We start from the raw sequence: 27,774 nt of genomic DNA on the forward strand, positions 1-27,774 counted from the left end.
GTTGGCAAATTTCACTTTACCGAGTTTTAGCTGTGGTGACTATTGCAGATAATGCCAGAAAATGTATATCCTTCAAAGAAGCAGTAAAGTTCTACCATATTTTTTTTTCTTCTCAAGGGAATTGAGGGTGTGGTGGGGGAAAAAAAAGCAGGTAGGTGGAGCCAGATCCTCCAGGATCTTATGAAATGGGGGAAGCAAACTCAGAGCAGATGGACTACTGCTTTTTTTTTAAAAAAAGAGTGGTCTTATCCTTCTACTCCAGTTTAATGAATTGCAAACTGCTACCAGAATATTGCATTAGCAATTTTCCTAGATTAAATGTGGAGCATAAATAAAGAAAAACCTGAATTTCAAATAAACGTGGGATGAGGCAGAAGGCAAAAGGTTAGGTAGATATGAAATCAAAATGCATCTTCAGAACCATTCCAAAATTGGCACTGCATTGCAGGATTTATCAAAAATTTGTATCCTTATCCTTTATATTTTCTTTACCAGGTTGTCAATTTCTCCTGTTAATAGATGCACTATTAAAAGTAAAGCTGAAAATCTCAAGTAGTAATGATTGTTTCCACATTATACCACTGAAAAATGTCACTCTTAAAAGATATCAAATATAAATTTATTGCTGTGTGCTTTATTGCAAGCTCCCTAATGATTATGAATGATCTACTCAGTGACTAGTTCTGAAGTAAATTCCAAGCAGTCATATTTAAATCAATTAGGTAAATAAATTCGTTGAAAATCCCTTATTAATGTTGACAAATCTGGATCATAATTGCAGCTTTTAAATAGCTAGTTGACAGCAACTGCGTTCTTTTTATTTACAATTAATTTCCAGAGAAGATGACTGAAAAATCAAAACTAACTCATCATAAAAATGGATAGTACTATCAACTTAATTTGTAACATCTGACTTGGCAATCCTCGCTTTGTTTAGAACAAAAAAATCTTCAGAAAATCCCTGATCATTTAACTCATCAAGTTGAGTTGATATTTTTTGCACTTCAATTTCAGTCAATTAAAACTAATTGAAATTTGTAAAGAAACATGTATTTATTTAAAATGGATAACTCTCTCAAATAATTAGTCATTTATATACAACTGTACAAATCTGAAGCAAAGTTATTGTTGTGATTTAGCAAATGCAGTGGTCAATTTGGAAATCATGAGGTTCAAACAAGTGAATCAGATGTCCAGACTCCAGATCATTTTTAAGGGACAAATCCTGCCAAGGAGATGAAATGACAACCAAGCAACATTTACGACGGGGCTGTTAGTCTAATTTCTAGGCATTACATATCAGATTTTATTCTTTAAACCACAATCTATACTAAATTTTTTAAAATGGAAAAAAAATAGGCACACATCTGTAGCCACACACATAAATCACTAAAAAAAAAACCTACATTTCATCAAATGCAAATCAAAATGCACATTGGCGACAGCCTGGGCATTTTAAATATAGAGTTGTGAGTAATAACACATATTCAGCACACAATGTTGGAAGTTCTTGCAGAATTTAAAAAAAAATTAGTAGCTTTAATTTCATGACCGATCACTTCAGAATAAACAAATGTCCACATTGGCCCCACTTCACTAAAACAGACAATAAACATTACCTGTCTTCAGGAAGGAATTTTCTTCCAAGTTGTTTGAAAAACGAAGCTCCAGAAAGTCAATGTCCATGACATTTTTTTTTTGCAGCCAAGAAACATCACTCCTAAACACAATCACACGATTACAAATGGGCAAGACTAAAATAGTGTCGAGTAACCAAACAGAGTAAATTATAAAAAGAAAAGTAACATGACAGTTATAAATTGGTATCTACACACGTAGCATAAATTTGCTATCCATTTTTCAATGCAGACATGTCAGCTATAAAAATTGTGTTCTGAATATATTTAATCAATGCCCCAATTATACAGTGTATAGGTAACATTAGTTCTCCACTTTTTCTATCAAATCTTGGAAAAAAATAAAAAATTGTGAATCCTTTCACCCATTTTCTTATTTTAAACATGGAAACAAACCACACATGGCAGAAAAATAGTTTATGTGACTTTAGTTTAACAAAGTGGCAAAGCCAAATGTAATTTACACTGAAATACAGGTTAGATTAAAAAGCAGTAACAGTATATGTTGGATGTTGGAAAGGCTGAACCAATTACACAACTGTACAAACATCTGTACAAAGCTCATAAAAATTTTAGGCATATTAACAGGATTAAAAGAAAGCCCCTCTTGGTCCTTGCATCCTAGGCGACTTTTTTTTTAATATAAAAAAAATGATCAAATAAGCAGCGAAGGAGTAGGTTTCTTGCCCGGCCAGGCCTCCTTGGCATATTTCTTTTTCTTCGGTTCATTAATAGATTCTGCATTGAACACGCCTGGGTTGGAAACAGGATTTATAGTCACAGATGCCGGTACCACTGCAGGTGCTAAGTCTACTTCAGGAGCAGGATTTGGGAATGGCATAGGCAGTCCTCCTATCATAGCAGTCCCCATTGTATTGCCATGTAGTTGAGATGCTGAATCACTAGTTGGAGGGAGGCCACCATATAAACCAGCATTAAATGGAAAATTCTGTATACGTCTAGCAACTCCATCTTCCAGACCGAGTGAACTTGGGCTTTCTGTCTTCTTTTTCTGTAATTTTCAAAATAAAAACAATCATCCAGAGGAAGCATTATTCCCTTCATGGTCACCGTCAAAAGAATATTTTTCACAATACTGAAAAACTTGTGAGATAGGACAGTGAGCAGCTGTGGTGACTCAGTTATTTGACGATATTAAAGTGTCCACTTTGTGACGGTGCTTCTTGAAGAACAACCGGTTTACCAAATGGTACATTTTGTAATCAAGGAATGACATGACACTGTCCTATTCATGGGGCTTCCAAAAATAACAAACTACTTTAAGATTCCAGTTGATTAAACAAATTAAAAAGTGGCTGCTACAAAAACAAAATCCAAACTTGCACAATTCTAGCTGAGGTGAAAATAATGTTGAAGTAAATTTGATGCACGTTAATCAACATCAATATCCCCGAGCAGAAAGCCCTCCAAAAGGTAATGGACACAGACCAGGACATCACAGACAAAACCCTCTCCACTATTGAGAACATCTACAGGGAACGCTGCTGTCAGAGAGCAGCAGCAATCATCAAGGATCCTCACTACCCAGCACATGCCCTGTTCTCACTGCTGCCATCAGGAAAGAGGTCTAGATGCCTTCAGACTCGTACCACCAGGTTCAGGAACAGCTGTTACACTTCCACCATCAGACTCCTCAACAACTTAATTAGGAGGCCTTTTTAGACTGCAAAGCAGCAGTATCTCCATAGACATGACCCATCTTGGGAAGCTGACTTGCGTGTTCACGCTGAGCACCAAAAAGCCAGCTTAGTGAGATATTTCATACTGCAAGCTGGCTTCCTGAAGCAAAGGAGGTGGGACTTTTATCGCATTAACGTCAGCATCAACTGTGATATAAAACATACACATCCAAAAGTGTCGCTGCTGCACTCAAAATGAATTTGAATTTCCTGCACTTTCGTCATGGCTAGAGGTCATCACCCCTTCCCGTTTTGACCTGGCAAGACAGATTGGTTGCAGAGCGCTACGCTCCACTGCTGGCAGTACACCTCTTGGCGAATCAAAGACGGATGAGTTTGGATCATCCCAATCCGTCTTCGATTTTTTCCATTGATTTATCCATCTATTTATTTACTTTACACAGAGCTTGAAGGCGGAGGCCTAGGTACTCATTTAAGGACTTACATGTGCACTTTACTGATTAAAAAAAAAATTCTCTCTGCATTTCACAATTTGTTTACATTCGTTATCTGTTTACGGTTCTTTATATGCATATGCTGTGTACATTTTTAAACTACCATTAAGTGGTAATTCTGCCTTGCCTGCAGAACAAAGAATCTTAGAGCTTTATATAATTACATGTATGTACTGACAATAAATCTGAAATCTGAATCTGAAACAATGAATAAATCTAAAAAGTGAAGCTAAAAACATATTTTGCTGCCTAACAAACTTACAACAAAAATATTTGTTTATTTACCTTGAGAGGGACCACAGCTGTTTGAACCATATTTCTGAAGCGACCAACTGAAGGATCAACATCCTCTGCAAAAGGAATAAGGAAAGAAATTTCATTAGTTCAAGATCAAATGGGGGTGGGGCGGCCTTGCACAAATGTAGGCTACAATGGAAAATCTTCCTACTCCTTTTCAAATATCACTAAGGGAGCTTGTACATCAACCCACGCAGGCAAACATAATTATAGTTTAACAGCGTCAGCAATCAGGACTGGGGTTCAAATCCTGTGTTGTCTGTAATGGGCATTCTCCCCATGTCTGCGTGGGATTTCACCCATGGGCTCCAGTTTCCTCCCACCGTTCAAAGCGTGCCAGGGGTGTAGGTCAATTGGATGTAATTGGGTGACATGGGCCCATAGGCCAAAAAGGCCTATTTAGTGAAACATTTCACCAAAAAAAAAACCCAAATGCCTCAGTTTGGTTCTGAGATATTAGCCTATATTGTGAGCATGATCCTTAGTTCTAAACTAAATAACCAGGCTGTAGTAACAGTTTTGACCTAGGAGTCTAAATTACAATGGAAACATTCATAAGTGACACCTTTAGTTAATTCTGAAGACTGCAACAAAATGCAAAACCATATGGTTATTAAATCTGTTGAATGATTATGGTTATATAGTTTGGTGGAAAATATAGCGAGCATGTGCAAATGGTGGCAATGGTTGATACTACTAAATAAACAAGCACACATTTTTTTTCTTCAAACATAGAATTGAACATAGAACATGGCATTGCGCACAATCCTGGTTATTAAAATGGTGTCGAGAACAGAAAAAGTTAAAAAGAAATTTTGCATCATGACAAAATGGAGAGTTAAGAAATATCACTAAATAGTCAGCTTTTTTTTATGGGCAAGAGAAGCATGAGTGCTAATCCAAACACTATCTTGTTTTCACTGGTATGAATGACAAATAAATGCGAATTGACTTGAAAATTAGCAGTCAGTTCAAAAATGAAGTTGGGAAATTCAATCAAGAGTTCACAATGAGATTCATAAATTAATTCACTTCAGGAATTAAGAAGCAATTGAATTGAACAGTGCACAGTAAAACCCATTATCCAGAATTCAAGCAATCGGCAAAAAGGAAAAGAAATAAAATAGTAAAATAAATAAAAATTTAAAATTGTAACAGTAAATGTTCTCTGAAGTAACAAATAAACCTTTGGTGAAGATAGGAACAAATAGTGGGATGTATAATGTTGCTTTGCTCAGGTTGAAGAACTAATTGATGCCACTCATCATTAAGGTGACTCTGTTAACTTGTCTCCTTATCCCTGAGTAAGTCCTTATTTTTATTAGTATATTAGTAAGGATTTATCTGTAAACTTGAGGGAGGGAGAGGGTTAAATCATCTATAATATTGTTCATCTTTTCAGCGGCTCTGTAGAGGGGAGGAACCTGCAGATGCAGTGACAGTTAAATGTTTTCTAAGAATGTGACTGAAAATAAAGTAAGATGATTTAAGGTTTATATATTCAGGCAAGTATAGCAGTTTTGTCTTTTAAACGGATTATTCTTAATGCAGGTGTATTAGGTTTAGACATTGCAAGAGTGAGTTAAGCAACTGGAGAACTTGCTTATCCAGCATCTACTAATCTCTGTTGGTGCTAGATACCAGGGGTTTTACTGTATATGTATTGAAAGAAAAGACAATCATGATCTAGAAAGAAACAAAGGGATGTACTGAAAGGGTTTGGATACCTGGATTTATTATCTCTTCGTCATCGCTGAACGACACCCTGTAGCTCTTTCTTTTACGCTTTGGCCTTTGTATTTCCAAATTTCCCTCTTCAATTGTCAGTGTTGATATTCTTTTGTTATGAGCAGTATTAAATTCTGTCAGATTCTAAGCAATTAAACAAATTTCAGACACAAATTATAACTTGAAAATGTATTCTTTAGTGTTACATAATAAATGACTGTACTGACAGAATCTTTAATGCAATCTCAAATAGATTTCAAAATATATTTCAGTCCTACTTTGAAATGTGAAAGACCGTTCAATAAAAGCTAATTATGGAGTGTAGTAGTCTAACAGACATACCAACATTAACATAATTTTTAATAATACATTCAATAGAAATGGGTAGACAAAACTGTATTTGACCATTAAATGACATTTTACTTTAGTACAAAATGATCATTTAAGTAGGTCTTCATTATGTATATAGAGCAGCCATTCTCAACTTTTTTCACCCATTCTCTCCCCGCCCCCCCAACCCCCCAATCTCAGGACTGCTCAAAGTTTATGGGCCCCCTTCCTGTGAACCAATCAAGTTTCGGTTTCTTCTGTACTTCTCTCCTACCAACTACATTTAAAAAAACTAAAAAAATGTTACACAAGATGTAGTGACTACTTTGCATTATAGTTGGTTGGAGGATAAAAGAATCTTATCCTAAATGACTCATTCACACAAATTCTTACTAAAGTTGAGTTTTCCAAAGTTTATTAAATATTAAGCATTACTAACATTATTACAAGTTGCTAAACTTTATAATGTTGCTAGAAAATAGAAAATGTCAGAAGATTCTCTGTATCCTCCATTCCGCCGAACAAAAGAAACGAACTAAAAAAACCCTAATCTCCCAAGCAGAGAAAAAACTAGCTATGACCTTGAAGCAAAGATGTTGCTAAAAGTCAGCATAAAAATGTTAAAACAAAACCGCAAACAGACAAGCGGTGAGCATGGAACACATTTTAACCCCTACACGAGGTGAAAAGAAAACCATGCTTTCACTTAAATGTGGTTTGGGCCCTAGAGGTTGACCAGCTGAGTTTCTCCAGCATTGTTTTTAATTCAACCATGGTGTCTACAGTATTTCAGGTTTTAGTTCACCCAGCGTACATCCCACTAAATAACTTTGCACCCAATTCATCAGCAATTCTTCATCGGTATTGAATTAGAGATTAACTAGTTGATTCTATTAATTAGGGAAGGAAATGTTTAATTAAATCAGGACTCACGTCAAGTTCTGTTTCCTCTTCAGGCAAACCCAACAAACCCTTTAGTTCATCATCTTCCACAGCATTTTCATCACCCTTTATTGCAGAAGGCATTGTCTGTGGCTTTTCTCTTAATGTGTATGCTCGTGTTGAGGCACCAAATGACAGTGTGGAATCTATGGGAACTTGCTGTGGTTTGTGAGGCTCTAAACGAAGGCGACCCAAGTATGTACCGTGAGCTGCAACATGAATACATTTGCAAACCTTTTAATTTCTTGATGCAGAAATAAATTTGATTGGTTAAATGCCAAATCAATTTAAAGTGAAACATTCTGAGGCCATTTTTAAGTAGTGAGTAAAAAAAGCACAAGGTAACAAACAATTCTTTCTATCAGGGATAGCAGCTAGTTTCAAAAAGGTAAAACCTTTTGAATGATTGAAATAATTTGCTTCCACTATTTATCCTTATTACTTTATTCCTAGACATTCAAGCTCATGAAGTGTCAGTAAATGAAGAAACCGAAGGCTGTGTAGTTAACGAGAAATCATGACTTTTATTAGTAGAAACTTAGTGACACAATAATGAATGATAATGGTCGCATACACGGTTATACCCAAAGGGAGTGTCTTGAGTGAGAGAGAGCATACACATCCAATGTCAGGAGAGCAGACCAAGCACAGCGAAAGACTGACACCATGACACAGATTCATCACAGCTCAATTCCCAAATAAATAAATAAAATATGAAAGAAAAAAAGTAGTAAAGGTATTAAAAGGAAAAATAACAATGATAACAGAACATTTTCTATAATTTGAGGACAGATATTGGATTACAAAAAAAAAATTGAACTGTTGTGTGCAGCAAGAGATAAATTAGTTCAGGTACTCAGGGACACCAGGAGAGGAACTAATAGTAAAATTATTGTACAGTGCTGAATGTTCCAACTTCAATGGGCCTCCCATCCACTGAATACATCTAAGTGTGTCACTGCCTCAAGAGGCAGCCAATATCATTAAGGACCTCCAACACCAGGGTCATAGACTCTTCTCGCTGCTACTTCAGGCAGAAGGAAAAGAAGCCAGAGATCCAGCAGCTTTAGGTTCAAGAACAATTTGTTTCACTTTAAAACACTCCTCCTTGGGAGTGTTCTAAAGTAAAGCCTTTCTGGTTAGAGGTTAACATTTTTTTGATGAAAATATTAAGGGTTAAACTCCCATAGGATCCGATGCTATTTTTGATGAGAAATATTACATTACGATTAACTATGCATCAAATTGAATTTTTTACGATTGGCTTGAGCTGTTTCTAGAAAGTGCATAGTAATTACTTGGAAATCAGATATGGATTTAGGGATGGAGAGGTGACATGCTGAATTGCATTCTTGTATTCCACTTGAGAAAATAATAATTTATGTAATAAACAATTTTTTACTTGAAAATAATGGAGCCCATATTTATAGCACGTTGGCTTGAAGGTGTAAGGGACTCTTGGAAGGCCCATCCTGTGGGTAACCCTCAACTCCATTGCTGTTTGTATTGACAATAATAATTCTTTTTGGCATTTTCCTAGTTTCTTTTTCCTTTATTTTCTTTCTATATTTAGCCTAGGGTTAGTGGGTGGGACAGGTGGGATATAGGTTCTTGAACCTCATCCTGTTACACTATTCACTGACTGAGCCATCAGAAAAGGATGGTCTGCAATATGGTCACTTTTTTTTGCAGAGGGATAATTGTGAATAGATTTTTTTTGTATTCATTGTCTCTTTTTAATTAAGTACTCTATCTTTTTTTTGTAGTTTCTCCCCCCCAGAAAATACCTATTGAGCTGTAGCAAGCAAGAATTTTGGTTCCTATGTACAGTGTACAATGTATGCCAATTAACTCAATTATCATTATGCCTTTAAACAAGTGGAGTATTTAGTCCAGGCAAAACGCATTCATAGGATAATTTCCGAACATCTTTTGTGAAGACTAGGTGAAAATCCTAGTCAAAAAGTATAACTTCAGGGTTTCAGAATGTGACTGAAAGTTTTCAAAATGATATTCTATGTGATAGAACTAAGCAATAAAGTCACAGCTCAATATCTGTACACATTCAGAAAAATGCATTGATAATTAATTTAATTTTTTTCTCAAAAGATGTATTTTTATAGTAAATGCAATGTTCTGCACAAATTAAAATATTTCAAAGAATTTGACAAGATTTTAAACTAGAAACTAATGGCTAAATAGAATTGTGCAATGGGGAATTGCATGCAAGATGAAGACTAGGCTCAAACAGAAAAAAGGGTTGTCATTCAATCGAGCAGGCCAACACCTCAAGTATTTTCAAAGATTAATTCCAGTACTGAGTATGGATGGCTGCTATTAAGAATATGGAAAGGAAAGTTTACTTTCACTAGTTCACATTGTGAAGAAACATTACATTTACAGAAGAAAGTCCAAAAATACAGATGCCATAAATCCAGACTACCTAAGTGTCTGGGCTCTCAAACTTTTTAAATTTAACGGGCTTTTTTGTGTGCATGCATGTGTAAGCGTCACAGATACCTAGCAGCAACAAGCAACCACTCTTAATACAAGCAAACTTATCACAAAGAAATTCATTTGTATATTGTATTTTTCTTTTACAATGTTCATTTTTAATAATATCAAGCATTACACACTTTTTTTGTAGTAAAAAATGTTTATATTTTTGTCAAGTGTTGACTTTATTTTTCTTTAAAACTTCTCATTTTGATAAATGAAGCGTGTTGTATTTTCTAATGAATAAACTATCAAAATTTACCTCTTCATCTTTTTTATTCCTCTTTAAATTTGAATTTTAAAAGTACTGTCCGAGAATCCAGACCGACCCAATCCCCGAGCAGTCTGGATTTTAGGACTTCTACTGCATATGTTTATGTAACATTTATTCTTATCCAAAAATTTCACTGCTTTTAAGGACAGGGAAGTCTATTTGTGCTCAATTTGAAGCTGCAAAGTTTATGAAATTCCTTTATATCCTTTAGGCTTTGGGGAGACACAACAGAACAACTTAATGGAATACCATGTGGAGGAGAAAATAGATGGTAGAAATATTTTCAAAACAGTAAACAAAATATGAATCAGAGTAATTATTACATGGATTCTCCAGCATTCATGCATAAATATTTGTTCCATATGAATCCAAGTTCAAGATTATTACTACTAAACCATATCTTGATAACAATGTCTTGCTGGAGACAGATCTCAGATGTGAAAAAGATCACTTGGCAATTTTGAAACTTAAATAATACACAGCACCAAGGGAGGCTACATCATCAATAGGTCATTTCAGATAGTGTTACGAGCCCAGAGGACCCCAAAACCCAGCAGCAATAGATATTCACCAAGACAAATGGTTACTTAAACAAATGTTGATTTTAATTATCTTTAAACATGAAAACAGAATTACACTTCATCACTAGTAACTTACTTTACTAACTTAACCCCCTTTTAATTCTGAGTGCATGTGTATGTAATGTGTGTAAGTTTTTTGGTTCACAGTCCAATCTCACTTCTCATTCCTCCAAGTTCACTGGTTGCATGCAATTCTTATGCTGTGCACAGAATTTAACATTTAGAAAGTTCACCAGGCTTTGGTGCTCGAAAGGTAAATGGTTACTGCTCAGGAAGGTTCTTGTTGGTTTTCAGAGAGATTTGTTGTTCCAGGACATTCACAACTGATGTACTTTCTTCAGTCACCTCAGTGTCTTGCTGACGAAACTTGCCCCATCAGGGTTCTCCAGAAGATAACCTTTTTCTTTAAGGACACCACAGAGTTCCTTTTTTGTTTATTTTATTCCAAGTGAAACATTAGACAGCCAGTCCTCTCCTCTTGCATGAACCACAAGGGCTTCGACCAGACTGTCTTCCAAAAGCTTGCCAACTTGTCTTGTTTCAGTTCCAGCAACTTCTGCTGGCTGACACTGTCAAGTGATCTCTCTCTCTCACACACACTGAGACGGGAAGAAAACCTGTTTGACTCTCTCTCTCTGCTTACAAAACCACATGACCCTCTTACAACAGCAAATTCTCCCTTCAGACAGCAGCGGCTCCAGCCTGCTCTTTCATCTGTTGCCTTGATAAACAATAATCCATTAGTGACGTCTCTTGAGCACTCTTCAAAGCTCTTGCAAAAAGATGTGAGAAACCACTGTCTCCAGTATTTCAAATAAGATCTGTTTTAAAGTGTTTGCATGTGACCTATTCTAACAAACCTTTCCCAATTTATCTCCCCAAAACATTTCTATGTACTCTGTCACAATAGCCCAAAAGTTGAGATATAAAGGCAGAGAAACTCCACCAAAACGCATAATCACCTACCTTTCTGAACGTGCAGAGGCGGTCTCTGAGCCGCATATTCCAACCCCTCTCTGAGACGGATAATCTCCGCAGCGCAGTCCTGTGCCAATCAATCTGAATGCACAGCTGCGCTAAGTGGCTGTTTAGGGGTGGGCTGATGGGCAGTGGCGGGCCAGCTGGTGCGGGCTAGGACAGATACACCGGGCCGCTTCGGACCTCGGGGCCGCTCTCTGTGGCTCGAAACTTGGCAGAGCAATGGCCGACTTCCTTACCCATCACCCCTCAGGCAGCTGAAACCGTCCAGGGAACCAGAGAGTGGTTTTTAGCTGCCTGGGGGATGATGGGTAGGGAAGATGGCCATTGCTCTGCTACATATTTATGACAGATGGCGCTATGGGACCAGTCACCCCACCTCTGTTGGATCCAGAGGGCGCTATGAGATGCCTCTGGATATGAATGGGATGCTGGAGCAGCTTTTTAGGGTTGCTGTCTGGAAAGCAAGTTCCCATTCCTCCATCCTTGGCCGATCTCAAGGCATGAAATGGCCTTATAATTCTTACGTAGATTTTGAGGGACTCATTTCAATTACTATTATGTCTCTGCTTCTTCCCCATGACCCTGTAAATAATGAGGTCTTATGATTTCAGAATCCCTTGGTTAATTACTTATCATACAAGTGTGTTGAGCTATAATGCCATTGTGCTAGTATTGAGAGAGATTCAGATCAAATGATCCAATTTTATGCACAGAGCTTCAATTACAGATGTGAACGAATTGCACAAGATAACTGGGGACAAATCATTATACTGACTTTTCAAATATCAACAAATACTAGCACAGAAGAATAATAGATTTTCCTAATTTTTTTAAAGAAAGGTAAATAATCTAAAATGTACATAACTCAAATGTATCTTTTAATATAGCCTCTAAATTGTGAAGTCTAGAGTTCCTTAAGAGGTGACCACTGCAAATTGTCTCCATAAAATATCTGCCAAATATAACACTTACTGCTATTCAGATCTATGATGAAAACTCTCTTCAAATGTTTGTGATAAACTAGTGCAGCGTGGATTCTTGAACATGACTGGTGGTCAATAGTAAAATCACATAGATCAGGATTCCTTCCAAAGAGGTAGTATTTTTTCTCATCGATTATGAGTTTCTGCAGGAAAATGTAAAAATTTGTTATAATTGACGGTTTTCTAGAACTCACCCAGCCCTGCTCACAAAAACAAGATTATAGTAAGAAATGGTAAAATTAGTACATGGTTTGTCCCAGTTCCTAAGAAGACTGCGATAAGAAGTTATAAGCCGAGTAGGCTGTGCTAGAATTGACTCACACCTTGAGGATGTAGGTAGTAACCAAAATACTATAGCAGTGATAAGCAAGGTTGAAGACATGACCTTGATTAACGAATCCCAAGAGAATTTTAAGAAATATGTACTTGTATGGAGAACTCGGTTTGAATATTCTGGAAAATTGGAGGTTCTGTCTGTATAAATATGCAACCCGTGAGCCACAAGGCAGACTCTCTTGGGGTGAGACTAGCTACTTGTGGCAGTGCTACTTACTGTATCGGAGTTCTCACGAATGGCAAAATTATTAAAAGAAATTGTTTTTGCACCTGCATTCGTGTTGGTTTTCAAGTTCACTTTAACAACTTCAGATTCACCTCTCTTGGGATCCTGACAATGTTAGTTACTTAGAGCTGCATATCCTGTCTCAGAGCTGGGACATCGATAGCCAGGAAAGTATCTGGTGCATTGTCATTTTTAATACAGATCCAGGCAAGTATAAAAACATTCCCTGAAACAGATGAAACTTGGCAAATTACTTTATAACAACTTTCAGAGGAAGTGGCAATGTGCAACGGGCTACAAAGCAGCAACTAGGCCATAGATGGAGGAAACTTAGATCCTGCCCACAGAACTCAATCAGAAGGCTTTCCCCAAGACATTTAGAAACACTTGGAAAAAATATTTTTTTTTAAATTACAAAATGCACATTCATGTAAATCAGAAAAACAAATATTAATCAAGCTAAAATGTAAAAGATACTCAGATGTTTAGTTACTGTCAACAATCTGAATGATGATTGGTGTAAAGCTGACAGGCCAGATGGAAAATGCACCTAGTCTTTCAGCTCAGAAGATTACTGAGTCACCAATGAATTGCCAAGTCTAAAACTGGTGCAAAATGTCAAATGCTCCATCTCACCACCCAGGGTTCTGTACTTACATGCTGCATTGTGCAAGTGTGCACATTCAAAACATGCTGACATGAGCACAGGAGCTAGTCAGTACTGTAATTCTCTATGAAATCGCCTGGTCCTCAGCATTTTATGAAAAGGCTTTCACTTTAATCCTTGGAACATCACTGTTAGTGTAGTGGTTAGCACATTGCGGTTACAGTGCCAGCGATCAAATCCTGTGCTGTGTGTAAGGAGTTTGTACATTCTCCCCTGTCTTTGTGGATGCTTCCCAGCAGCTCTGGTTTCCTCCCACCATTCAGAACATAGCAAGGGTAGATTTAAATGCAAACATATTTCTAGTTTCAGTTATATGATATTGGTATGGGATTTACTGGGAAAATAACAATTTTTTTTCCCTTCAAAAGCTTTTGAAAATTAGAGGGTCACAAAAAAAATACTCTACAATTTGTGACCCAGAAGGGATAGGCCAAGAACTGAGAATGATCATGAATTGAGTGCTGCAAACTTCATGAAAACAAATCTCACCAATTCGCTGATCAAGAAATTGGTGATTTTAATGCATGAATGGAAATCCAGAGTCAAATGTTCTATTTAATTTTTTTCATACATGTATCTCTTTCCCCCCCCACCCCCCGACCAAATCAAATTTATCCTTCTAATCCCCTTTGTGAACCAAATCACTCAAATACACTACTTTTCCACTATTTACTTTTTTTCCCCTTTATCCTTAAACTTCATGAAGGGAACTAAGCCATTGTTTCTGATATTTATCAAAGTCTTTGTTGACTATTTACCTTTTTATATTTTCAGCAATATGTTGAATAAAAATGTTGAACATTTCCAAAACAAAAACAACATAGGGTTATTCCTGAATGTTCCATGCCAGTAAATTCTCAACAAGGTAAAATAAGAAACTACAGATTTCTAATAAATGTGCCTCTGAGTTATAACTCATGGTATTTCTTTGTACGCTGAGCTAATATTCTCCAGGCATAATTTGATTTAGCACCACTTGGACCCAACAATCACGGATTGTCTCAGAGCTGGGACATCGATAGCCAGGAAAGTATCTGGTGCATTGTCATTTTTAATACAGATCCAGGCAAGTATAAAAACATTCCCTGAAACAGATGAAACTTGGCAAATTACTTTATAACAATTTTCAGAGGAAGTGAAGTATCTTCTTTAAATAGAGATCCCCGATATCTCAGGAACCATTAAAAAAAAAGACGCAAAGATATAAACAGATATTAGTAGAGCTAATCTATGACAAAGGTATTTTCAAGGTCGTAATTAAAGGACATTTTGGAAGTAGAAATATCTACAGGACATTTTACCAGGGGGGAGGGGGGGAATGACTTCAGAGTGTGGAATCCAGATGACTGAAGGCGTGGCCACTTATTGATGAAAGGGAGAAAGCATGACAAAATGTTAAAGGTAATGGAGAGTATGTGGGAATTTACAAAGTCACAAGCAAGATTTTAAATTTCCCGTATAATGGAACTGCAATTGTCAGACATAGCGATTTAATCAATATTTTTTACCCAACCAGATCCACATCCAAGTTTTTAACAAATATTCTACATTAAAGCAGAGCATCACGATGACAGTATAAACTAGGCACAACCAGAACAATTTAAACATTTCTGACACAACATTAACCAGACATCATCAATCAGCAATCACTGCTGTAGCATTTGTGCTTGAAATTTTGAAAAAAAGGAAACAACAAGAAATTAAACAATTGTTCACCTCAACAAGCTTGTCACCTTTCACAACATCCAAATGAAGTCCTGGAGGAGGTTTTCCTCCCCTGAAATTTAAAACAAGATGTTAGGTTACAACACATTTTATCCAAGTCTATAACATTTTCAAATACATAAACAACTCAAATGCAGCAGTTCCTGCATCCTCTATAGCACTGATCACAATTTATTCTATTTAAAACCTCCATTTGTAAACCACCTTTCACAACCACGTGAAATCGCAAATTGTTAAACAGTCAATTGTCTGTTAAATATGTTCCATTGTTATTGACCATTTTCCAGGACTGAGTTTCATATTTAAGATTCCTTTATTGAAATATCTTTTGCTTCTCTTTCTTTGGCTGCAATGGGCACTAGGCAATTTCTGCTGATAGTAATCTGTCTACCTTGCGGTAGACTAAAGAAATTTTTGTGTAATATCATGTATTATTACATGACAATAAAATAATATTGAATCTTGAATAGTACAGAACATGTAATATTACATGAAATTGCTTTCTACCTGGTGTAAAGCGAAGAATTGCCATTAGTGTGCATGGCACCCCTTACAGCAAGAAGGAAAAGAAAAGCAAAGGAAAAGAAAAGCAAAGGAAAGTCCCTTCAGAGTTGCTGAGCATCCATGGATTTGCCTCCTGCAGCAACAGGTTGTGATAGAGTTATTTAAAATCATGAAGGGAATAGATAGACTAGACACAAATAGACTCTTTCCACTGAGGGCAGGGGAGGTTGAAACAAGAGGGCATGAGTTAAGGGTAAGGGGGCAAAGCTTTAGGAGAAATGTTAGAGGATGCTTCTTCACTCAGAGAGCGGTGGCAAAACGGAAAGATCTTCCAGAAGAGATAGTTGCGGCAGGGTCCTTTCTGTCATTCAAGGGAAGGTTGGATGTGTACGTGGATATGAGGGGGTTGGAGGGATATGGGCGGAGTGTGGGAGGGGGAAACTAGTGGAGTGGTTCATGCAAACCGGCACAGACTCGAAGGGCCGATATGGCCTGTTTCCGTGCTGTAAACTGTCATATGCTATTAGATCAAGCTCTACGACACAAATGTCTAGTCAGTCATCTAGCCCTTCAGCCCAACTTATCCATGCCAACCAAGCAGCCATTTTGGGCTGGTCCCATTTGCTTGTATTTGGTCCATATGCTTCTAAACCTTTCTCATCCATAAATCTGCCCAAAATAATTTTTAGATTCCAAATACAGATTACCCCCAAGTGAAAAAGTTGGCCCTCCGATGCCTCTTAAATTTCTCTCCTCTCGCCTTAAATCATTTCATCTTGTTTTAGAATCACCTCCCCTGGGAAAAAGACTAAACATTCATTTTATCATTCTCCCATGATTTTATACGTTTCTATAAAGGTCATCCCTCAGCCTCTTTACACTCTAGGGAAGATCCAACCCATTCAACTGTTCACTAGAACTCAAGCCCTTCAGTCCTGACAACATCTGGTGAATCTCCTTTGCAACCTTTCCAACTCAGGATTCAGGACCGTGCTGATTGTGTCGGAGATTTGGATAGAAACCTCACGTTGCCAACGAATCAAACAGGAGTCTGTGCGGCCTCAGGCTGCAGGAGCTTCTTCTCTCTTACTGGGCAATGTTAATAGCGACTCTATCTGCCTTATGGCAGGCAGAAGCCAATTTCATATAATATTACATGTTCTATACTAGTACATAACAATAGAGATTTTCAAACTTGAATTTATTGATATTCTTCCCCAAGGATTCAATACCCCATTCTGTAAAATTAATTAAAAAAAAAAACACTCTGCCCATCAGAGTCCCTTTCTGGAAACTATGTACCGTCTTCGATCTCTGCTCTATAACATTCTCCAGGGTTTTATCATTTACGATGCCCCAATGCTTATCAGACTTTTGAGGCAAGGACTCCACTCTGAGCTCCACTGGGACAAGTGATTTCCAAAAGATCAAAGATGTCCCTGGCCCTAGAACAGAAAGTTATTCTCTCCAGCAGGGACACATGCAGGACAAATCCAAGCAGTGTCAGAATCCAGCAACTCACTCAACTGCCAAGTTTCCACATTCTCTCCCACAGATGGTCTGTGGCCCTCAAAAGGGCTTAATCACTTTAAAATGTACTGAAATGAGGGCACATTTTGAGGGAGATCTGAACAAGAAAGAGTAGGACTAGTAGCATCTGACTCAAAGTCAAGTTTCTTATTCAACACAATCTCTCTTATAATGCAAAACTATTAGTTTTTGGCTTTACCTCCAAGTTAAAATGAGTATTTACATTGCAACAGCTACAAATTCAATCACATTTAAAATATTCATTAGTTTTTCACATCTGTTCATTTTTAAAATTCTCTGGCCGATGCAATCCATGAAAGTCTTGATATCAGAAAATCATTAGATTAAATAGGGTTATAAATGTAACCTTGATGTGCCAACTCATCACTTCAATCAATCTTTGTTCAAATTAATATTATTTCCATTCAGTGAGCTTTAAGATTGTTTCAAACTCAAAGCAATTCCATGTTATGAACTTGTTCCATTCAAATGACATTTAATCAAGAATTAAAAATATAGCCTGATGACTAATTTTAAATTACATTTTAATCACACACTGAATGCAGATGTCAATGTTCTTGAAGTCAGAGTCTTGATTCAGAAAGCTTTTAACCCTGGACATTTATTTTGAAGAGGATAGTTTGGGATGTGGATGGAGAAGCTGGGATTCGCAATGGATAGGATCTGGAAGCATAATCTGGGTTTAGATTGATTTGTGTCAGGGAAGATTAAAATACAATTGCAGGAAGACAACAGTAATTACAGGAGAGACAAAGAAAATAGCTTCAATATTTAACTGGCAAAATTTGCATCTCATCTTAGATTGGGTATGCATCTCGTGACATGCAGGTCTTTAGAAAAGTATTGTTGCTTTGCACTTTCACACTAATACTAACCCTGTGTTTCTGAAAGATGTGGCTGAGAGGCAGCACGAAGAGGGTGGGAGCGAGCTGCTGAAAAGATTTTCAGAACATTTTCAAGTTGTGGGGCAGGAGAAACCATTGCAAAAAATATTTCACCATCAATGCAATGAATCATGGCTGCTCTAAGCTGGATAACAGCTACTGCAAGTTATTGGATAGCTTAGTCTTTTCAACATTTTTTGAGAGACTAAATAAAACTCCATTAACACTGGACAATTTTTTCACTCCCCACCCCCCCCAAAAGGATTGCTTCCTGATATAAAATTGCCAATTATGACAGACAACTTCAAGCTGAACACAAATACAATTTCAGTATCACGTAGCAAGTTGAACATTAAGTCAACTTTATTGAATTTAACATGTTTAATTGCGCAATGATATTGAGCCAAGCTCTCAGGTTGACTTCATATGTTGCAGAAATGTGAGGGTTTGTCTTGGTCACCAATTTTACAGCCGAAGTAGAGCTAATAGGCTTTTTTAATTAGTGCAGTCATGGCTTTAGCGTAGACTTACCACAAAATGTAACAGAATATACATAGCTGTTGTGACATTGACGAGAAATTTCTGCTCTACTGAATATTCCTGAAGACAATAAATGCTATTGTTCAGTACAGTACAACTCCGATTATCCGAAATGGTCAGACCCGGACCTATTTCGGTTGATTGGATTTTTCCGATAACTGGTCATTTTTTAAAAGCAGCCTAGTAGCAACAGCAAATCACTAGTATCAAGGTTTAAACAACAACAAACAACAAGGCAAGGGTGTTAAGCATTAAAATGTTTAATTCTCACCAAAAAAATTGCAGGCCGCCGCCAACCCCTGACATGTCCCCAACGACGCTGCTGATCACTGAGACCTTATAACTACTGCTGCCGATCCCTGGGGAGGCTTCCCGGGCCAGTGGAACACTCACTGGTAAATAAGTGGGCTCCTGTCTCCCCATGAGCTCATTCCAGCAGGGACTATTCTGGCTTCGTGTTTCGGGTTCTTGACGCTGGAGCCCGACACAGACCCAGTCTTCGTCTGTGCATACTCCCCACCGAGGTCCCACTCCTACCTGGGAGCCAGAGGTCCCTGCTCCTGCCCAGCAGCCTGAGGTCCCCGCTCTCCTCGATGATGCCGGGACATGGGATTCTTCTGACCGCTTGCGGTTGAGAGACAGTGGCATGCAGTTTAAGAGGGAGAGTTGGAGAGAAAAGAGAAATGGAAAGAGAGAAGGGAAGGAGTTACCTGAAACGAGGACAATCGTCATTCTAATTTCATGTTGGGTGAATTTTTTTTCCCCAACCTGTGAAGTCAGTTTGGTTCCAAAGAAATTTTGGACAACTGAGGATTTCCAATTATTCTGAATATCCTCATTTACCCGAAAATTTTCGAAGGCAAACAGACATCACTTCCGGGTCCAAATTATTTTCAGATAAATGAGAATTTTGGATAATCTAATTTTGGATAACTGGAGCTGTACTGTACACTCAGTGTGCTATTACCTGAAGAACATGTCTGTCAACATGCATTCAATCTATATCAATGTTATGTACAGCGTCTATGTATGTGAGCTTCTTTTATATCCTGTCTGCATCTATCCAGACTAAGCATGCCCAAGCCTAAAACAACACTTGCATAGCACCTGCGCTGAGTTCATGGCCAGGCCTGCTTGGACTGACCAAAACAACTTGCTTTTGTAGCAAGTAGCCTTAAAATATAACAGGAAATCACAAGATAGTTTACAACTAAAAAATGATTCACAATATGAAAATTTTAAGGTGATTTTCATGATCAAGAGCCCAAAATCCATGAAATTCACCCAAAAGTGCTCAGGAAGAAAAATTCCTGTCGTCTCCAACAAACCTTTTGCTTTTGCATCTGGATGAAAGGTGATTCTTTTTCATTCTGCTGAAATATACTGGGATTACAGTTGGTGTTTTTCTCTGAAACTCATTGGGGTTATGGTTCCCATGCACCATTTGGGATTGAAAAATGGCTGTGACCACAAATGATTATGATAATAATTTATTGTCATATGCACTGAAATTCTTACTTGATGCAGATGAGGAGGTAAAAAAAATACTATAACGGTAAGCTTAATTGAACTGAAAAAGACAATGCACAAGATAATCAATATTCACAGTAACCCTAGCGCAATAAAAATGACACAACAGAGCCCGTGTTATCAGAGCAGGCCTTGATTGGCGTACAAGGGGAGGTTCAAGAGTGTGACAGTGGATATAAAAACTGTTTTGAACCTAAAAGTGCTGGTTTTCAAGCTTCTTTACCTTTTGCCAGAAGATAGCACAGGAAGAGGTTGTAGTGGAGGATTAAAAAAACAAAATGCTGGAGAAACTCAGCAGGTCAAACAATGTAGCAAAGGTAGAAATACATAACCAATGTTTCAGGCTTGAGCCTTTCACCAAGGTATGAGAGAATGCCAGCAGGCATCCAAATGAAAGGGTAGGGGGTGGCAAAGGCAGGAGATGATAGGTAGGGGAGGGAGAGCAACAATGAGGGGGAGGAGGGATGGCTGGGTGGGTAAAGGGGAAGTGAGGGGGGGGGGAAGAACTGGAAAGACAGGAAAGGGGGAGGGAAAAGACAAGGCAAGTAAGTTAGCAGAAAGCAGAGAAATCAGTATTAATGCCATTTGGCTGGAGAGTGCCCAGACAGAAGATGAGGTGTTGTTCCTCCAACCTGCGGGTGATCAGAATAGGATAGTGCAAAAGGCTGTTGACAGAAATTTGGGTCTGGGAGTGTGACTCAGAATTGAAATGGTTGGCAGAGAGAGGAGGTGCTCAGCGAAGCAATTTTCCCCAATCTGCGACTGGTCTCTCTGATGTAGAGAACGCAACCAAGGGAGAACCAGACACAGTTAATAAGTGCCACAGATATACAAGTGAAGCATTGTTTCACTTGAAAGGCCTGTTTGGGGCCCCAGATCATGGTGAGGGAGGAGATGTGGGTGAACATGTTGCATCTCCTTCAGCCACAGGGGAAGGTGCCAGGGAAGGGGGCAATAGGTGGGGAGGGATGAGTGCACGAGGGAATCATGAAGAGAGTGGTCTCTGCCAAAGGCCAAGAGGAGCGGAGAAGAAAAAATATGTCTGGTGGTGGGATCCTGCAGTAAGTGCCAGAATTCTGGCAGATGATGTGTTGGATCCAGAGGCTGGTATGGAGGTAGGTGAGGATGAGGGGGATCCAGTTTGTTGCATCTGGGGGCAGAGGCGGCCAGGGCAGATGAGCGGTAAATGGATATGCAATTAAGTGCTGAGCTGAAACGTGGTGGAGGAGAAGCCACATTTGTGGAAGGCAGATATTTTGGAAAATGGCAGACATTTCAGATCTGGATCAAAAGACCTCATCTTGGGAACAGATGTGGAGGGGACGGAGAAAATGAGAGAAGGGGATGGAAGTATAGTTAAGGTGGTTGTGGGAGTGTAGTACGTTGATGGAAAGCTGGTCTCCCGAGAGATCCAGGTAGGGGAGAGCGTTATCAGAGATGGACCAGGCGAGTTTGAGATCAGGGTAAAAGTTAGACACAAAGAGGATGAAACTGACAAGCTCATTGCGGGTGCATCAGGCAGCCCCATCGTGGTTGTTGATATACCAGAAGAGTTGTGGGGTCTTGCATGTGTAGGCTTGTAGTAGGCAGGCATGACTGGAATCCATGCAGGTACCAATAGTTACTCTTTTAATTTGGAGGAAGTGAGAGGAGTTATTTACTGCGTCCGATGCTCTCTTTGTGGCGTTCTCTATATCAGAGAGACCGGGAGCAGATTGCTGCGCACCTCCACTCCATCCGTAACCATAGCCACCACCCAGTAGTCAACCACTTCATTCTGAGTCACACTTCGAGACCCATGTATCTGTCCATAGCCTTTTGCACTATCCCACCCTGACCACCTGCAGATTGGAGGAACAGAACCTTATTTTCTGTCTAGGCACTCTCCAGCCAAATGGCATGAACACTGATTTATCTGCTTTCAAATCAACTTGCTCGCCTTGTCTTTTCCTTCCCCTTTTCTGGTCTTTCCAGTTCTTCCCCATCCCCCTTTCCCCTTACCCACCCAGCCACCCCTCCCCTCATCCACCTATCATCTCCTGCCTTTGCCACCCCTCCACCCTTTTGTTCGGATACCCACCAGCATTCTCTCATACCTTGATGAAGGGCTCAAGCCTGAAACGTTGGTTATGTATCTTTATCTTTGCTAGATGAAGTACAACCTCTGACCTGCTGAGTTTCTTCAGCATTGTGTTTTCACAAGAAGAGGTTGTGAGCAGGGTGATGGGCAATGCTTCCTAACCTGCTGAGTCCCTCCTTTGTTTGAACTTATCAGGTTCATATGACTTTGTAACATCTAAAAATAGTGAACTTATGAAGCATGTCGGGGTATTACTAGAAATAGCATCCAATGGTCTGCAAAATCTGGCAGTCAGGTGCAGCAAAGTACTGAGCATACTGTACTATCACTTTTATTGTACTTGAAAAAGTACAGAAAGGATTCTATATACAGTAAGGAACAATGAATCATCTTAAGCTGACAACTTGGGTAAGAGCCTTGAATAAAGTATCCAATATCAGAATTGTAGAGGCGGTGTAAAAACCTGTTTCAATTCCCTAGAAATAATTTATATTCTTGGATGGCGGCTACATTATGCCTCCTGCAAAAATCACTAAAGGTTCTGTTATTCTGGGTTCAGAAGCAAATGATTCTGGACCATATTTGACTTGCTGCATATCCACTTACATCATCTTTCCTAATTTCTTTGGAACATCCTACTTCTGTTAAAATACTAAGACTGACAAATTTAAATGGGATTGAACACCTGCTTCCATTATGATTCTAGGATTCATTTTTTAAGAATTCCAGGAGCAAATATACTTACATTTGAGCTGGAAATCTTAATCCTTCAGACTCCTGCCATTTTTAACCTTTCATAATATATACTTTGGACTGGGTCTGAACAGCAATACAAACCATCTAGTGGTTGGGAACAAAACCAGACACCAAAAACTGAGACCTGGAACATATGCGTTTGTTGATAATCCCTGAAAACAGGCATACGGAGTTCAAAGGGGTAATCTTGTCAAAATAGGGCCTCAAAAGGAATTTGATTTGCGATTTTACATTTTCAACTTCAATAAACTATTATGCAGGTTGAGATTTTCACTTTGCCATAGATCAATAATATGCAAATTTCAACAACTGCTAAAGATTTTCACCTCTCAAACCCAACAGTAATACTATGATCATATATAACCAAGTCACCAGAAACATGAACAAAATAGCTTTTTTTTGCAAAACCACATATACAGCAAATAATCAAAATAACCTCACTTGAATTGGTTTGAAGAAAATAACAATTAAATTTTGAGCTGCAATTAACTTTGGAACCAATCCTGAGCATAGGAATTTACCTACTCCACAGATAATTTGCAAATGTGTTGCTTCAGTCATTTTCAATTGTCCTAGGTGCCCTTAACCCTTCCTGGGTACTTTGATATTTACGCAAAAAAAATTACAATCTATGTAACCTTCTAAATTCAATAAATACTTTAGAATTTTCATTACATTCCACCTCTTAAATATCATAACATTTTTATTTCCAACATTTAAGAACAAGCTAAGAACAAATGTTTATTCAAGACTTGGTTCTCAGCTCAGGCTGATCAGAAACAGTGAGTGACTAGCTCAGTGTGCACATGGAGTCAGCCTAAATTGGCCTCCAGTGCACAGAATACACTGAAGAGGTGCAGTTCCAGTGATCCAGATTCAATTATAACCTCTGGGGATGTCTTTGTGGAATTTGCATTCTTTACTTGTGACAGCTTGAATTTCCCTTGGATGCTCTAGTTTTCTCCTCTATCCAAAAGCAAGTTGGTAAGTAGGTGAACCCATGTCGATTGGCTAATGGGAGTGTTGAGGTCAGGGTAGTAGGCATGAGGGAAACAAATTATTACAGTAAAATAAGTGGAAAAAATATATTTGTTGAGATGTGAAAAAAATCAATTAATGTGATTGCTGAGATCTGACAGAATCAATGAGACAATTCATATGAATTATGAAAAGACAATACTCTTTACAAAGTTTAAATGAGCAGCTTACAACTCATCATAAATGCTAATTCTGCAGTTATTCAAATTTGTTCTGTGCACGATTTCACCAAATTAAATCAAAAAGCTATTTCTCAAAATAATTTAAGTAGGATTTCAAATTTTACACTGGTTTCTCCAAGGGTGCATATTCACAAAACGTACCCAATGCTCTCACTAGCCAATTACTTCAGAAATGCTTACTCATCTTTCCTCTTTGGGTATTATAAATGTTTCGCCATGTACTTCCAACATTAACATTGGACCTCTGCAGCCATTGAGAAAATGTTTTCTTCCTTTTGTCAGTGAGTTACAGTACACTGGCTCAAAGAACTTAACTGATACAATCTGGCTCAAAGCCACACATTCGTCCACAAATCACTCTCTGCAAGCCATTCTAATTGGAAACGACAAGCTTGCAGTCAAGAATATGGAAATCGTCAGGCAGATCATTTATGTTTGCAATCTTTTAAACAATCATTCGTCTGCTTGACACAGTCAAGTCAAATATGACTGGGAGAGGGAGCATGAGGGCAGGCAAAGAACGGAGATTGAGGCGGGCTGGGGTGGGTTTAAGGGCTGGGGGCTGGGGTGGGTTTAAGGGCTGGGGGCTGGGGTGGGTTTAAGGGCTGGGGTGGGTTTAAGGGCTGGGGTGGGTTTAAGGGCTGGGGGCTGGGGTGGGTTTAAGGGCTGGGGGCTGGGGTGGGTTTAAGGGCTGGGGGCTGGGGGGGGTTTAAGGGCTGGGGGCTGGGGGGGGTTTAAGGGCTGGGGGCTGGGGGGGGTTTAAGGGCTGGGGGCTGGGGGGGGTTTAAGGGCTGGGGGGGTTTAAGGGCTGGGGGGGTTTAAGGGCTGGGGGGGTTTAAGGGCTGGGGGCTGGGGGGGTTTAAGGGCTGGGGGCTGGGGGGGTTTAAGGGCTGGGGGCTGGGGGTGGTTTAAGGGCTGGGGTGGGTTTAAGGGCTGGGGGCTGGGGTGGGTTTAAGGGCTAGGGTGGGTTTAAGGGCTGGGGTGAGAGGAGCGATGGTGGGGTTTCAGCGGATGGCGCACGGACCTCGATCAGAAGAATGGAGCTGGTGGAGGGGAGTGGGGCGCTCAGAGAGAAGATGGAGTGAGGCACAACCTCCTGCCATCCGGCCACAATGCGGCCTAGCACAACAGGCCACACGCTTCGACTCGACCACATTTACCGTCAAGGACCTCGACGGTCGATGCATGAACACTGCTGGCTCGCCCCCAATCTCAAACCAGGGCGCCGCGGACTCACCATGTCGGACAATCGAACACAGGTTTTAGCTGAATCGCCTGCATTTGAATCGCATCGAGAATGGAGAGCCACGGCGCGCTCTGGATTCTGGGTAACGAGCTGAAAGGGCGGCGAGTTGATGGACGACTCGCGTTGATTCTACGCATGCCCACAAATCGTCCCGCAGTGCATGCTAGGAAATGTAGTGCTCGTTCCAGCCCATTGACGGAGCAGTGTGAAAGGTAGAATTATGAATCACTTCTCCACGGGTGTTCCAAGTTCCGTTGAATTCTTACAGAAGTTCCCACGATGGTGAAAGGGTTTAAAGGAGGAAGAAATAGCCGCCACTTAGATTTTGGAGGCTTTAGGAGTCTGAATCTTACAATGATGGACCTCCTCCTGAGAGCACTGACAGGGCATGAAGTTCCCTCCAGTTTCTTCTCAAAGCTATGAAAACATATGTAAGCCAATGATCCTGGCAGCAAGTTCACTCGCTGCTCTAGGCCCTGCGTTCCAAATAGGCAGCAAGGTTTTATGTCTCCTGAGATGGAGAGATCGAGAAAAGGGAGGGTGTTGCTCGAGAGTGAAGTGAATTTGAGGTCAGGGTGGAAATTGACAGCTTCTCTCTGTCTTTATTGAGAGGCCTACCTGCTTTTTACTCATACCCAGAAGAAGGCTTCAGGCCGTTGGTAATGCATCTTTACCTCCCATGGACACTGCAAGATCGACTGAGTTCGTCCGGCATTTATTATGGAGTTTTACTTGTGTTCCAAAGCCTCACCACCAAGTTTGCTGGTCCTCAAAAAGTTCTGCTTGTACTTTAAACACACCAAGTAAGAAAAACTGGAGTGGGTGATAAAATGGTAGTTTTTTTAAAAAAAAAAGACACAAATAGAAAGATACAGATAGGCTATAGAGAGAAATTATCAAAGATTGGGGCCTTGAATTTGAAGGCAAGTTGGATCAATGAAAATCAAGAATAAATCAGAGGCCAGGAAGAGAGCAGAGATAGTGACAGACTTGGAGTGAGTTATGGATTTGAGGATAAGAATTTTTAAATTGACGTTTTACAGATTGAAAGCTAGATTTAGGTTAGCAACAACAGAATATAAAAGGATATAGACAGGATGCAGAGTTGGGCGGAAAAGTGGCAGATGGAGTTTAATCCGGATGTGTGAAGAGATGCATTTTGGAAGGTCAAACCTGAAGGCTGAGTACACGGTTAATGGTTGGTTACTTAACAGTATGGAGGAACAGAGGGACCTTGGGGTCCAAATCGTATGTCTCTCAAGGTGCCTGCACAGATTGATAGCATAGTTTAGAATGCCAATTGGATGCTGGGCTTCATTAGTCTGGGGGTTGAGTTCAAGAGATCAAGTTGCAGCTCTACAAATCTCTAGTGAGACCACACTTAGAATATTGTGTTCAGTTCTGGGCATCTCATTAGAGGAAGGACGTGAAATCTATGGAGAGGATGCAGAGGAGATTTGACAGGATGATTCCTGGATTGGAAAATACGTCTTATGAGGCAAGATTATCAGAGTTAGGGGTTTTCTCTTTGGATCAAAGAAGGATGAGAGGTGACTTAATAGAGGCCTATAAGATTTTAAGAGACATAGATAAGGTATTTTTTCAAGGGCAGGAGTAGCAAACACCAGAGGACATCTGTGCAAAGTGGAGGGAGGAAAGTTTAGGGGAGACTTCAGGGGTAAGTTTTTTTACATAGAGTTATGAGTGCCTGGAATCACTTGCCAGGGATGGTGGTAGAGGCTGCAGCATTAGGAGCATTTAAGAGACTCTGAGAGAGGCACGTTGATGAGAAAAAATAGGGTTATGAGGTAGGGAGGGTTTTGTTTATTTTTTTAGGTAGAAATTTATAGGTCCACACAACATCAAGGGCCATGGGGCCTGGCTGAACTGCACTGTAATATTGTATGTTCTATGTAACAACAGGAGATTGCAGATTGCCATGCCTTGAAATGCATTTCTTGAAAAAAATAAGATTTCCATTTATCTAACACTGTTCACAAATTCAGAATGTCCCAGCATGATCTACAACATGGTATATCTTTAAATCCCAACCTATTGAGACCATAATTAATCACAGTTGACAACATTGGTCATGTCATTCAGAA

At 39.3% G+C, this 27,774-nt stretch overlaps 1 protein-coding gene, 1 long non-coding RNA gene and 1 other non-coding gene across 6 annotated transcripts in view; 1 reads left to right on the forward strand and 2 right to left on the reverse strand.

Moving 5' to 3' along the window:
* Positions 1–2,039: 2,039 nt before the first annotated feature.
* LOC138741356 (nuclear inhibitor of protein phosphatase 1-like) lies at positions 2,040–25,789 on the reverse strand. Of its 3 annotated transcripts, XM_069895290.1 has the most exons (7): positions 25,661–25,789; positions 15,350–15,410; positions 12,394–12,547; positions 7,081–7,298; positions 5,817–5,961; positions 4,078–4,142; positions 2,040–2,649 (listed from the first exon to the last, which is right to left on the reverse strand). In XM_069895290.1, the coding sequence occupies exons 1-7, from the start codon at positions 25,702–25,704 to the stop codon at positions 2,293–2,295; spliced, it is 1,044 nt and encodes a 347-aa protein (XP_069751391.1). In that variant the 5' UTR covers positions 25,705–25,789; the 3' UTR covers positions 2,040–2,292. The 3 variants fall into 3 exon arrangements, with proteins under 3 accessions (XP_069751391.1, XP_069751393.1, XP_069751392.1); XM_069895292.1 differs by lacking the exon at positions 15,350–15,410 and having other exon boundaries at positions 25,661–25,731; XM_069895291.1 differs by lacking the exons at positions 15,350–15,410; positions 25,661–25,789 and adding an exon at positions 13,011–13,146.
* Positions 14,527–14,676, reverse strand: LOC138742208 (small Cajal body-specific RNA 1). Its single transcript, XR_011343998.1, has one exon. It is a non-coding gene; the product is annotated as a small Cajal body-specific RNA 1 (non-coding RNA).
* Positions 25,488–27,774, forward strand: part of LOC138741358 (uncharacterized) — a 93,477-nt gene continuing 91,190 nt past the window's right edge. For both annotated transcript variants that reach the window (XR_011343467.1, XR_011343466.1), the window contains exon 1: positions 25,488–25,881. This is a non-coding gene — a long non-coding RNA (uncharacterized lncRNA). The remainder of the gene's footprint in view (positions 25,882–27,774) is intronic.

The sequence above is a fragment of the Narcine bancroftii genome, chromosome 8 (assembly GCF_036971445.1).
Source record: "Narcine bancroftii isolate sNarBan1 chromosome 8, sNarBan1.hap1, whole genome shotgun sequence".
NCBI classification, from domain to species: domain Eukaryota; kingdom Metazoa; phylum Chordata; class Chondrichthyes; order Torpediniformes; family Narcinidae; genus Narcine; species Narcine bancroftii.